The sequence below is a fragment of the Salvelinus sp. IW2-2015 genome, linkage group LG17 (genome assembly GCF_002910315.2).
Source record: "Salvelinus sp. IW2-2015 linkage group LG17, ASM291031v2, whole genome shotgun sequence".
Classification (NCBI taxonomy): domain Eukaryota; kingdom Metazoa; phylum Chordata; class Actinopteri; order Salmoniformes; family Salmonidae; genus Salvelinus; species Salvelinus sp. IW2-2015.
In genome coordinates this window covers 34,631,187-34,645,234 of record NC_036857.1, presented here as the reverse complement: position 1 = coordinate 34,645,234, position 14,048 = coordinate 34,631,187, and the positions used below count along the sequence as shown (strand labels likewise).

At 40.9% G+C, this 14,048-nt stretch overlaps 1 protein-coding gene across 1 annotated transcript in view; it reads left to right on the top strand.

The window, feature by feature from the left end:
• LOC111977234 (phosphatidylinositol 3,4,5-trisphosphate-dependent Rac exchanger 1 protein-like) overlaps nt 1–14,048 on the top strand; it is a 161,705-nt gene that overhangs the window by 109,158 nt on the left and 38,499 nt on the right. The window contains 2 exon segments of the mRNA XM_024006602.2: nt 7,349–7,494; nt 13,556–13,648. Coding sequence (XP_023862370.2) covers nt 7,349–7,494; nt 13,556–13,648 — 239 coding nt within the window.

Here is a 14,048-nt window from a genome sequence, read left to right as displayed (position 1 = left end):
ATTTTGTAAGCGTCGCTGAAATTCGAGTAGCAATGATTCAGAATTTTGCCAGCCCGGGTCGCACATTCATCCTACCAGGATACAAACGCACAGGATTGAATCATCAACATATATTGAAAACATCTTTACTAATGCTGCAGAAATGTGCTTAAAAGCAGTATCCAGATTAATCGATGTAGTGATCACAATATACACTGCTCAAAAAAATAAAGGGAACACTTAAACAACACAATGTAACTCCAAGTCAATCACACTTCTGTGATCAAACTGTCCACTTAGGAAGCAACACTGATTGACAATAATTTCACATGCTGTTGTGCAAATGGAATAGACAAAAGGTGGAAATTATAGGCAATTAGCAAGACACCCCCAAAAAAGGAGTGATTCTGCAGGTGGTGACCACAGACCACTTCTCAGTTCCTATGCTTCCTGGCTGATGTTTTGGTCACTTTGGATGCTGGGCGTGCTCTCATCTAATGGTAGCATGAGACGGAGTCTACAACCCACACAAGTGGCTCAGGTAGTGCAGTTCATCCAGTGGCACATCAATGCGAGCTTGTGCAAAAAGGTTTGCTGTGTCTGTCAGCGTAGTGTCCAGAGCATGGAGGCGCTACCAGGAGACAGGCCAGTACATCAGGAGACGTGGAGGAGGCGTAGGAGGGCAACAACCCAAGCAGGACCGCTACCTCCGCCTTTGTGCAAGGAGGTGCACTGCCAGAGCCCTGCAAAATGACCTCCAGCAGGCCACAGGCCAAAAGTCTAGTAAAGCCCTTTTTACTAACTCAAATAGCTGACCAATCATCCTGTTGCAACCCTTAGTAAAGTTTTTGGAAAAATTGTGATGGAATGCTATTTTACAATACACAAACAGTCATTCAGCACGCATATAGGGAAGGACATTCAACAAGCACAGCACTTACACAAATTACTGATTATTGTGGGGGCTGATTTGTCAGACATCTGTGCGGCTTTTGACATCGATCATAGTCTGCTGCTGGAAAAACGTATGTATTATAGCTTTACACCCGCTGCTATATTCTGGATAAAGAGTTACCTGTCTAACAGAACACAGAGGGTTTTCTTTAATGGAAGAACTCCAACGTAATCAGGTGAATCAGGAATTCTCCAGGGCAGCTGTCTAGGCCCTTTTCTTTTTTCAATCTTTACCAACGACATGCCACTGGCTTTGAGTACAGCCAGAGTGTCTTTGAATTCGGATGACTACTACTATACACGTAAGCTACCACAGTGACGACTGCAACACTTAAAGAGCTCCAGTTAGTTTCAGAATGGGTGGCAAGGAATAAGTTAGTCCTAAATATTTCAAAAACTAAAAGCATTTGGACAGATCATTCACTAAACCCTAAACTCAACTAAATATTGTAATGAATAATGTGGTAATTGAGCAAGTTGAGGAGACTAAACTGCTTGGAAGTAACCCTGGATTGTAAACTGTCATGGTGAAAACATATTGATACAACAGTAGCTAGGATGGGGAGAAGTCTGCCCATAATAAAGTGTTGCTCTGCATTCTAACAACACTATCAACAAGGCAGGTCCTACAGGCCCTAGTTTTGTCATACCTGGACTACTGTTCAGTCGTGTGTCAGGTGCCAACGACGGACTGAGGAAAATTGCAATTGCTCAGAACAGGGCAGCTTGGATGTACACAGAGAGCCAACATTAATAATATGCATGTCAATCTCTCCTGGCTGAAAAGTGGGGAGAGATTAACTTAATCACTACTTGTATTTGTGAGAGGTATTGACATGTTGAAAGCACCGAGCTGTCTGTCTAAATTACTGGCACACAGCTCAGACACCCATGCATACCCCACAAGACATGCCACAAGAGGTCTCTTCACAGTCCCCAAGTCCAGAACAGACTGGGAGGTGCACAGTACTACATAGAGCCATGACTACATGGAACTCTATTCCACATCAGGTAACTGATGCAAGCAGTAGAATCAGATTTTTTTTAAACAAATATAAAAATACACCTTATAGAACAGCAGGGACTGTGAGCCACACAAGCATAGGCACAGACACATGCATACCACACATGATAACATGCGCACTATACACACACGTGCACATGGATTGTGTGTTTGTAGATATGTGGTAGTGGAGTATGGGCCTGAGGGCACACACCTAGTGTGTTGTGAATTTTGTAATGAATGTATTGTAATGTTTTTTAAACTTTATAACTACCTTCATTTGCCGGACCCAGGAGAGTAGCTGCTGGCTTGGGATCCATAATAAATACAAATACAACATAGGGAATAGGGTGACGTTCCTTTTTAGACGGAGACTCAGCTTAAAGATTTTCAAGTGACCCACATTTATCTTCAGTTCAACCCTTTCTCTCTTTCCCTTTCTTTGTCACAGTTCTGGAGAAGACCGATTTCAAAAGACGAGTCACAGTTCTTTCGTTTCTACGCCGACGAGGAGATGGAGGGTACCAGCTCCAAGACCAAGCAGCTGCAGCGCAACGACTTCAAGCTCATCGAGAACATCCTGGTCAAGTCTAGTGGTGAGTGCAATTACAGTGGTTCCTCCTTTAAAAGTTGTGAGTTTACGCCGTGGGATTTAGAGGGTCATTTGTGGTTTAGTTGGTATCCCTCATCACCACTTCATTGCTCCAGACCACCACAAAGGGGAGTTAGAGTACTGATTATGCTTTTGGGTCCTACTGTGTCTCTAACTGACATGAATGGGCGACATAAACCTATTAGAAACTGATAATTGTGCACGACTTCAGTATTACTTACTAAAATGTTACGCTAAGGTTTTTATTTTTTTTATGTTAGGATTATTTTGCTCTTACTGTAGTATGTAGGCCACTCCTGACCGTTCACGTTGTACAGCACCTGAGTGGCACAACGGTCTAAGACACTGCATAACAGTGCAAGCTGTGTTGCTACGGATCTGGTTCAATACCCGTGCTGGCCTCGACTGGGAGACCATGAGATGACTGTAGGTTTTTGGTTTTTCTCGCACTAAAAACAGAAATGAATCATTCTACATAACAAACTGGCTTAATTTACACATTAGTAACATGGCTCACCCCATGTTCAGAATGGCAAGATTATTGTGAAAACGAAATTGGCACTAATAATGGCACTGACTAGGGAAATGTTCCGGTGGTTTCTGTTCTTATTGCCGTCTGTAACATTCAAACGAAACAATGTACCAATAATAAGCATCTTTATGCTTTCATTAATAAAATAATGATAAAAATACTCTTTCAAAATGCATGTTTATTTAGTTATGGATCCATTCGTCGGGGAATGGAACCCCAGTTCTCCACATGCCGCACGACATCGGGATTCTTAAGCTAAAATAGCCCAGTACTTTACTGCCGTAACGTCACGTTGTACAGCACTATATTTCTCATTTCCATCCTAACAGAAACCCAGAGTGTTTTTCGTTATTTTATTGGAATAGAAACACCATAATATTAATCAAATAAAATTTTGGACCACACCTACTCATTCCAGGATTTGTCTTTATCTTTACTAATTTCTACATTGTAGAAAATAGTGAAGATATAAATCACACTGATAACAACATATGGAATCTGCTTAAGAACATTCTCTTATTTACAAGGACAGCCTACTCATTCTCCCCGTCGGGAATTGCACCCTGGTGTCACCGCGTGGCTCTGCATTCATCCATCGCTCTCTACTACGTATGTATGTAGGCAATGTATCTCACTTGTCAACTGCCACACCGTAGCCTACAAATAAACTCACACATCAGGTGGCTATATCTTCAAAATTCTTATATTATCCAAATGTTAAAAGCTATACTGCAGTACAGTTACTGTTTCTTCACCAAGCATCTTTATGCCTTCATTTAATAAAGAATGACTATAAATACTCTGCAAAATGCAGATGTGATTTAGTTATGTTGGATCATTAACTTTCCGCGTGGGATTATTCATGGAATAGATATCACTAAATTACAGAATTATTGGAACAAGTTGTCTACATAAGCAAACAAAATTGCTTGCTTACTGGAAAGTACTCTTTCAACACCACGATGTCACGTACAGCGTCAATTATGGCTATTAGCAGGGCTATATTTGGCTTATAAAATATTATTTGGGCCTTTATTCAGATACAATCGGCTACTGTCGTGTAATAAAAAAAAAAAAAAATTAATCATCCAAATTATTTTTACTTTTTTACAAAGCCGATTTATTATTATTAATTATTTAGAAGTATATATAAGCCTTAGGATCTGTTTGAGATATCTAACGGGAAATAGCCCCTTACATATTAATGTAGATCCTCCAATCCTCTAAATGTAATTATTGGTGGAGAGTCACGTCATTTTGAAAAAAAATTTGGAGATATACTGTAAGGCCTACATAGACAAAATGAGTATTGGTTACACTACAATTAGGCTGTGGACAGTGTTATGCCTTAGATATTAATTTTAGATTCCTCCAATCCTCTTATGCTGTAGCCTCTTCCCGACCGCGCACGTGTACAGACGCAATATTTTCCATATTGCTTGATTCAATTAATAAGCCAAATTTCTTAAAATCAGTTCCCATGGAACAACTGTTTTTCCAAAAAGGTTTCAAATTCTCTAGTAATGCCAAAAATGTGGGAGATATCTCAAATGCTTTTCAAAGTTTGCCCTCTGGTCTCAAACTTAGCACTAACTGCATTAAGATAAATGTCTGACAATTAAATAACGTGCCATAGAACATTGGGCTTTACGCAGCAGCCACAGGTTTGCGCAGTCATGAGTACTTTTAAAGGAGAACCACTGTACACGCACATGAACGTACACCAACACACACACACACACACACACACATGAACGCACACAACACACACGAATGTACACGACACAATAAATGAGCGAACACACACACATCGAACAGACACACACACACACACACCACATGAACCACACACGCATGTACACCACATAGTGTATAAGAGGTCATACAATAAGTTTTGTAGTGATTCATATGTTGATGATGTAAAGAATATTTGTTGGTCCGTGGTGTGTAATGAGGAGCAACCAGACGCTGCCCTTGACACATTTATGAAATTGCTTAGTTACTAATAAGCATGCACCCATTAAGAAAATGACTGTAAAAACTGTTAAATCCCCGTGGATTGATGAGGAATTGAAAAATGGTATGGTTGAAAGGGATGAGGCAAAAGGAATGGCAAGTAAGTCTGGCTGCACAAACGATTGGAAAACGTACTGCAAATTGAGAAATCATGTGACTAAACTGAATAAAAAGCAGAAACTACACTATGAAATACAGATAAATGACATAAGGAATGATAGTAAAAAGCTTTGGAGCACCTTCAATGACATTTGGGGAAAATATGTCAACTCAGCCCCATCATTCATTGAACCAGGTAGCTCATTCTTTACAAAACCAACTGATATTGCTACAACTTAAATTATTTTTTCATTGGCAAGATTAGGCATGACATGCCAGCAACAAACGCTTACACTACACATCCAAGTAAATCTGACCAAATTTTGAAAGACAAGAATTGTCATTTTTGAATTTGTTATCTATCAACAATGACAAGCCACCAGGGTCTGACAACTTGGATGGAAAATTACTGAGGACAATGGCGGACAATGTTGCCACTCATATTTGCCATATCTTAAATTTAAGCCAACTATAAAGTGTGTGCCCTCAGGGCCGGAGGGAAGCAAAAGTCTAGTAAAGCCCTTTTTACTAACTCAAATAGCTGACCAATCATCCTGTTGCAACCCTTAGTAAAGTTTTTGGAAAAATTGTGATGGAATGCTATTTTACAATACACAAACAGTCATTCAGCACGCATATAGGGAAGGACATTCAACAAGCACAGCACTTACACAAATTACTGATTATTGTGGGGGCTGATTTGTCAGACATCTGTGCGGCTTTTGACATCGATCATAGTCTGCTGCTGGAAAAACGTATGTATTATAGCTTTACACCCGCTGCTATATTCTGGATAAAGAGTTACCTGTCTAACAGAACACAGAGGGTTTTCTTTAATGGAAGCCTCCAACGTAATCCAGGTAGAATCAGGAATTCTCCAGGGCAGCTGTCTAGGCCCTTTMCTTTTTTCAATCTTTACCAACGACATGCCACTGGCTTTGAGTACAGCCAGAGTGTCTTTGAATTCGGATGACTCACTACTATACACGTAAGCTACCACAGTGACGACTGCAACACTTAAAGAGCTCCAGTTAGTTTCAGAATGGGTGGCAAGGAATAAGTTAGTCCTAAATATTTCAAAAACTAAAAGCATTTGGGACAGATCATTCACTAAACCCTAAACCTCAACTAAATATTGTAATGAATAATGTGGTAATTGAGCAAGTTGAGGAGACTAAACTGCTTGGAAGTAACCCTGGATTGTAAACTGTCATGGTGAAAACATATTGATACAACAGTAGCTAGGATGGGGAGAAGTCTGCCCATAATAAAGTGTTGCTCTGCATTCTTAACAACACTATCAACAAGGCAGGTCCTACAGGCCCTAGTTTTGTCATACCTGGACTACTGTTCAGTCGTGTGGTCAGGTGCCACAAAGACGGACTGAGGAAAATTGCAATTGGCTCAGAACAGGGCAGCTTGGATGTACACAGAGAGCCAACATTAATAATATGCATGTCAATCTCTCCTGGCTGAAAGTGGAGGAGAGATTAACTTAATCACTACTTGTATTTGTGAGAGGTATTGACATGTTGAAAGCACCGAGCTGTCTGTCTAAATTACTGGCACACAGCTCAGACACCCATGCATACCCCACAAGACATGCCACAAGAGGTCTCTTCACAGTCCCCAAGTCCAGAACAGACTGGGAGGTGCACAGTACTACATAGAGCCATGACTACATGGAACTCTATTCCACATCAGGTAACTGATGCAAGCAGTAGAATCAGATTWTTTTTAAKKAGATAWAAATACACCTTATAGAACAGCAGGGACTGTGAAGCAACACAAGCATAGGCACAGACACATGCATACCCACACATGATAACATGCGCACTATACACACACGTGCACATGGATTGTGTGTTGTAGATATGTGGTAGTGGAGTATGGGCCTGAGGGCACACACCTAGTGTGTTGTGAATTTTGTAATGAATGTATTGTAATGTTTTTTAAACTTTATAACTACCTTCATTTTGCCGGACCCCAGGAAGAGTAGCTGCTGCCTTGGGGATCCATAATAAATACAAATACAACATAGGGAATAGGGTGACGTTCCTTTTTAGACGGAGACTCAGCTTAAAGATTTATTCAAGTGACCCACATTTATCTTCAGTTCAACCCTTTCTCTCTTTCCCTTTCTTTGTCACAGTTCTGGAGAAGACCGATTTCAAAGACGAGTCACAGTTCTTTCGTTTCTACGCCGACGAGGAGATGGAGGGTACCAGCTCCAAGACCAAGCAGCTGCAGCGCAACGACTTCAAGCTCATCGAGAACATCCTGGTCAAGTCCCTAGTGGTGAGTGCAATTACAGTGGTTCCTCCTTTAAAAGTTGTGAGTTTACGCCGTGGGATTTAGAGGTCATTTGTGGTTTAGTATGGTATCCCTCATCACCACTTCATTGCTCCAGACCACCACAAYGGGGAGTTAGAGTACTGATTATGCTTTTGGGTCCTACTGTGTCTCTAACTGACAATGAATGGGCGACATAAACCTAATTAGAAACTGATAATTGTGCACGACTTCAGTATTACTTACTAAAACTGTTACGCTAAGGTTTTTATTTTATTTTATGTTAGGATTATTTTGCTCTTACTGTAGTACTGTAGGCCACTCCTGACCYTTCACGTTGTACAGCACCTGAGTGGCACAACGGTCTAAGACACTGCATAACAGTGCAAGCTGTGTTGCTACGGATGCTGGTTCAATACCCGTGCTGGCCTCGACTGGGAGACCCATGAGATGACTGTAGGTTTTTGGTTTTTCTCGCACTAAAAACAGAAATGAATCATTCTACATAACAAACTGGCTTAATTTACACATTAGTAACAATGGCTCACCCCATGTTCAAGAATGGCAAGAATTATTTGAAAACGAAATTGCACTAATAATGGCACTGACTAGGGAAATGTTCCCGGTGTTCTGTTCTTATTGCCAGTCTGTACATTCAAACGAAAACAATGTAACCAATAATAGCATCTTTATGCTTTCATTAATAAAATAATGATAAAAATACTCTTTCAAAATGCCGATGTTTATTTAGTTATGGATCCATTCCCCGTCGGGGAATTGAACCCCAGTCTCCCACATGCCCGCACGACATCGGGATTCTTAAGCTAAATAGCCCAGTACTGTACTGCCGACCGTCACGTTGTACAGCACTATATTTCTCATTCCATCCTAACAGAAACCCAGAGTGTTTTTCGTTTTTTATTGGAATAGAAACACCATAATATTAATCAAATWAAAATTTTGGACACACCTACTCATTCCAGGATTTGTCTTTATCTTTACTAATTTCTACATTGTAGAATAATAGTGAAGACATCACAACTATGAATTAACACATATGGAATCAGTTAAGAACAAATTCTTATTTACAAGGACAGCCTACTCCTTCCTCCCCGTCAGGGAATTGAACCCTGGTGTCCCGCGTGCCTGCATTTCCATGTTTACTACAGTATGTATTGTAGGCTATGTTTACTTGTCAGACTGCACAGTAGCCTAATAAACAAATGCAGGTGGCTTATATCTTCAAAATTCTTTATTATCCAAATGTAAAAGCATATACTGTACAGTACTGTATTTCTTCACCAGCATCTTTATGCRTTCATTAATAAAAGAATGATATAAATACTCTTTCAAAATGCAGATGTTGATTTAGTTATGGATCATAACGAATTATTATGGGAATAGATATCACTAAATTACAGAATTATTGGAACAAAGTTGTCTAATGAAGGCAAACAAATTGCTGCTTACTGGAAAGTACTCTTTCAAACACACATGGTCACGTACAGCGTCATTATGGCTATTAGCAGGGCTATATTTTGGCCTTTATAAATATTATTTGGGCCTTTATTCAGATTACAATCGCMCACTGTKGTTTWWWWWWWAAAKAAAATTATCTCCAAAATATTGTTACTTTTTTTAACAAAGCGATTTATTATTATTAATTCATTTAGAATTATATTAAAGCCCCTTAGGATCTGTGAGAATATCTAACGGGAAATGCCCCTTACATATTAATGTAGAATCCTCCAATCCTCTAAATGTAATTATTGGTGGAGAGTCACGTCATTGAAAAAAATATTTTGAGATATACTGTAGGCCTACCATAGACAAAATGAGTATTGGTTACACTACAATTAGGCTGTGGACATGTTATGCCCCTTAGATATTAATTTAGGATCCTCCAATCCTCTTATGCTGTAGCCTGCTACCGACCGMCACGTTGTACAGCGCAATATTTTCCATTTGTTGATTCAATTAATTAAGCCAAATTTCTTAAAATCAGTCCCATGTACACTGTTTTTCCAAAAAAGGTTTTAAATTCTCTAGTAATGCCAATGTGGGAGAATATCAAATGCTTTTCAAAGTTGCCCTCTGGTGGTCAAACTAGCACTAACTTGCATTAACGTAAAAATGTCTGACAATTAAATAACGTGCCATAGAATGCTGCAGCAGCCCACAAGGTGTGCTGCAGTATGACGCTACTTTTAAAGGAGGAACCACTGTACACGCACATGAACGTACACACACACACACATGAACGCACACACACACACGAATGTACACACACACATAAATGAGCGAACACACACACATGAACACACACACACACACACATGAACACACACACGCATGTACACACACACATAAATGAGCACATACACTTGTGTGAACGTAACAGCACTGTACATTGTTACCAGTCAGTTATTCATTCAATGCCTTGTCCGCTGCTGTAACAATAAGCTGCCACACAGTAGTATTTAGAGGAGCAGGTTTTTGACTTCCCCAGAAGTCTGGGCATGATCAGAAACAGCCATGTCCTTCACTCCGCAAGGCCCAAGTGTTTGTGTGATGACTTTAACCACATCTGGCTGTGGGTATCAGAGAGCACATGGAGACATCTCATCCCCTCAGTGTCTGATGCAGCTCAAAACATCTCCTTACGCCTTTGAAGATGAGACCGGGCTTTGAAGTCCAACGGATCCATTAATGGCAGATATCTTTAGGAAATCAGATGTGTGTGTGTGTGTAAGGAAGTCTCATAGCATGCGAGCATCAGGAAGAACAATTCAAACTAATGAGTTCAGTCGCTTTGGTGAAGACATACACTTCACAGTTTGCTCATATTCAKACCGAACATTTGATAACATTAGTTCCGATAAAACGGTTAAGATATAAATATATTCTACAATATATACGGAATATCAAGTATCAACACCCACAAACGGTCATGAGTTCAGTTGAAATGGATAGATTTTTTTCTCCACGGGGGTKATTTCAAAAAGATGTTCCAAGAGAGGAGCCGTAACGTTATGTGCTTCCATGCGTGAGCCGCAGTTAGAATTTAATTAACCCCCCAACTGTGTGTGAAGATGGTAATTACGAATGGCTCTCATATCCAATCAAATCTGATTCAAATAAAATGTTGTCACTAACAGTGAAATGCTTACTTACGGGGCCTTCCCAAAAATGCAGAGAGAAAATTTCAAATAATAATATACACAATGAGTAACGACAACTTGCCTATATATAAACGGGGTACCAGTATCGATTCAATGTGCATGGGTACGAAGTACAGTTGAAGTCGGAAGTTTACGTACACGTTAGCCAAATACATTTAAACTCAGTTCTTTACAATTCCTGACATTTAATCCAAGTAAGAATTCCCTGTCTTAGGTCAGTTAGGATCACCACTTTATTTTAAGAATATGAAATGTCAGAGTAATAGTAGAGAGAATGATTTATTTCAGCTTTTATTTCTTTCATCGTATTCCCAGTGGGTCAGACGTTTACATACACTCAATTAGTATTTGGTAGCATTGCCTTTAAATTATTTAACTTGGCTCAAACGTTTCGGGTAGCCTTCCACAAGCTTCCCACAATAAGTTGGGTGAATTTTAGCCCATTCCTCCTGACAGAGCTGGTGTAACTGAGTCAGGTTTGTAGGCCTCCTTGCTCGCACACGCTTTTTCAGTTCTGCCCACAAATGTTATATAGGATTGAGGTCAGGGCTTTGTGATGGCCACTCGAATACCTTGACTTTGTTGTCCTTAAGCCATTTTGCCACAACTTTGGAAGTATGCTTGGTGTCATTGTCCATTTGGAAGACCCATTTGCGACCAAGCTTTGCGACCAAGCTTTAACTTCCTGACTGATGTCTTGAGATGTTGCTTCAATATATCCACATAATTGTCCATCCTCATGCCTTCTATTTTGTGTAGTGCACTTGTCCCTCCTGCAGCAAAGCACCCCCACAACATGATGTTGCCACCCCCGTGCTTCACGGTTAGGATGGTGTTCTTTGGCTTGCAAGCCTCCCCAAACATAACAATGGTCATTAGGGCCAAACAGTTCTATTTTTGTTTCATCAGACCAGAGGACATTTCTCCAAAAAGTACGATCTTTGTCCCCATGTGCACTTGCAAACCGTAGTCTGGCTTTTTTATGGCGGTTTTGGAGCAGTGGCTTCTTCCTTGCTGAGTGGCCTTACAGGTTATGTCGATATAGGACTCGTTTTACTGTGATGGTTTGCAAGGATCTTAGCCCTATTTTGATGCGTAGCCTGTTTGATGGCTCGTCGGAGGTCATAGTGGATTTCTTATAAGCTTCCGGATTGGTATCCTGCTCCTTGAAAGCTGCAGCTCTAGCCTTTAGCTCATTGCGGATGTTGACTCTAATTCATGTCTTCTGGTTGGGATATGTACGTACGGTCATTGTGGGGATGACATCATTGATGCACTTATTAATGAAGCCGGGACTGATGTGGTGAACTCCTCAATGTTAGCGGATGAATCCTGGAACATATTACAGTCTGTGCTAGTGAAGCAGTCCTGTAGCTTTTCCATATTGAGCGTCACTGGTACTTCCTGTTTTGAGTTTTTGCTTGTATGCATTACTCAAAAGTATAGCGTTATGGTCAGATTTGCCAAATGGAGGGCAAGCGTTCTATGTGTTTCTGTATGTGGAGTAAAGTTAGTCTAGAGTTTTATTTCCTCTTGTTGCACAGGTGACCTTCTGGTAAGTATGAGGTCAAACTGATTTCAGTTTCCCTGCATTAAAATGACTGGCCACGAGACATGTATTTTCTTGTTTGCCTATACAGCTTGTTGAGTGCGGTCTTAGTGCCAGAATCGGTTAGTGTCGTGGTAAATAGTCAGCTATGAAAGCTATATTGCTTAATAGTATGGTCTGCAGCTTATCATGAGCTATTCGAACTCAAGCGAGCAAAAACTTGAGACTTCCTTAACATTAGAAATRGTTTTTTGTTGTTAAGAAATAGACATAACCCTCCTCCGTTCGTCTAACCCGAGGCTGCCGTTCGGTCTTAAAGATGTATGGATAAATCAACGAGATGTGTATTGTCCTTGTTCAGCCATGACTACGAGAAACTTAGAATATTACAGTTCTTCAGGTCCCACTGATAGGATAGTCTCAAACGGAGCTCCTCCGGTTCCTTCTCTAGTGACTATATGTTCGCCAATAGAACGGAAGGTAGAAGCGGTTCATCACCAACGTTGTCTCGTCAGGATACTGGCTCGTCTTCCTCTTTTGCACCGTCGCTTCCTCTTTCGAGTCCGGGGCATTAGGGACTGGTATGGAGTAAGCCGAACGTCCAGAGCTGCCGACTCGTTTAAGTAGAAATGTTCGTCCCTAATCGAGGTTAGTGATCGCATTCTGATGTCCAGAAGCTGTTTTCGATAATAGGTAATGATGGCGGAGACATTATGTAGATAAGTGTAAAAAAAAAATATATATATCAGAATTGTCACATTTACCAACAGGTGCTGGAAGAATGAGAGGAATTTCGAATCCCCTTAACCCCTTAAGAAAAGGTCTGGAAACTGGAAGTTACATTGCCAGACAAACATTAACGCATTAGCTTTCCCTAGCGTTTCTTCAGAAGAACAAAGGAGGAAGTAGACATGATGCCCCATCCCCAATGATTAGCTCAAATGCTAATCCTTCCCAGTCCTTCCAGCCATGATTGAAGTGATGGACCCCAACACACACACACAGCTCTTTGACGCTGCAGAGCCCATTGTTTAGCCGTTCTCCTGTTACCCGTCTCCTCAGACGGCCGTTAGCGATAGCAGAAGGGAAATAACCCCCACCTTGCGATTGGCGACGGTCCTGTTATTGCTCTGTAATGGAATAGTCCCAAATAACCCCAAATGTGATGTACGTATTTTACGCAGGTCTGTCATTGCCATCGTGTCATTCGTTTGTTATTGACGGCACAGAGAGTGCCAGATAAAATGTTCTGATTTTGTTGGTTCGTTGATCTAATGCATAAATGAATGAATGAATCGGTCAATGCCTTTGTTGATGTTTTTTTGTCTCCCCATAGATTCACCCAGAGGAGGAAGACTATGGCTTTGAGATTGAGGAGAAGAACAAGGCCATCGTGGTGAGGTCTGTCACCAGGGGCTCTCACGCTGAGGTGAGGAGTCTATAAACACACACACACACAGACACGTAAAATACACACAGACACACACATGGATGACGACACACACACACCTCCTATGCTTCCTCCTCCTTACTGACAGAGCCCGTTAGTCCCAGTGTGTGAGACAGTGGTGGTGCTGTCACTCTACCTGTCCCTCTCCTCATGGGGACTTTATTCTCAGTGTGGGGATCAGAACTATTAGACATGCCTGCTCACATTCTCCTCACTGCCATCTCAGCTCTCTCTCTCTGTGTGTGTGTGTGTGGGGGGGGGGGGGGGTTCTGTGCAAACGTGTTTATCTGTCTTTCTGTCTGCAGCTGGAGGACAGCCTTATCTACTCTCTTTCTTTCTTTTTGAATCAACTCCTCAAGGTCTTGTTGACTAGTTGGAT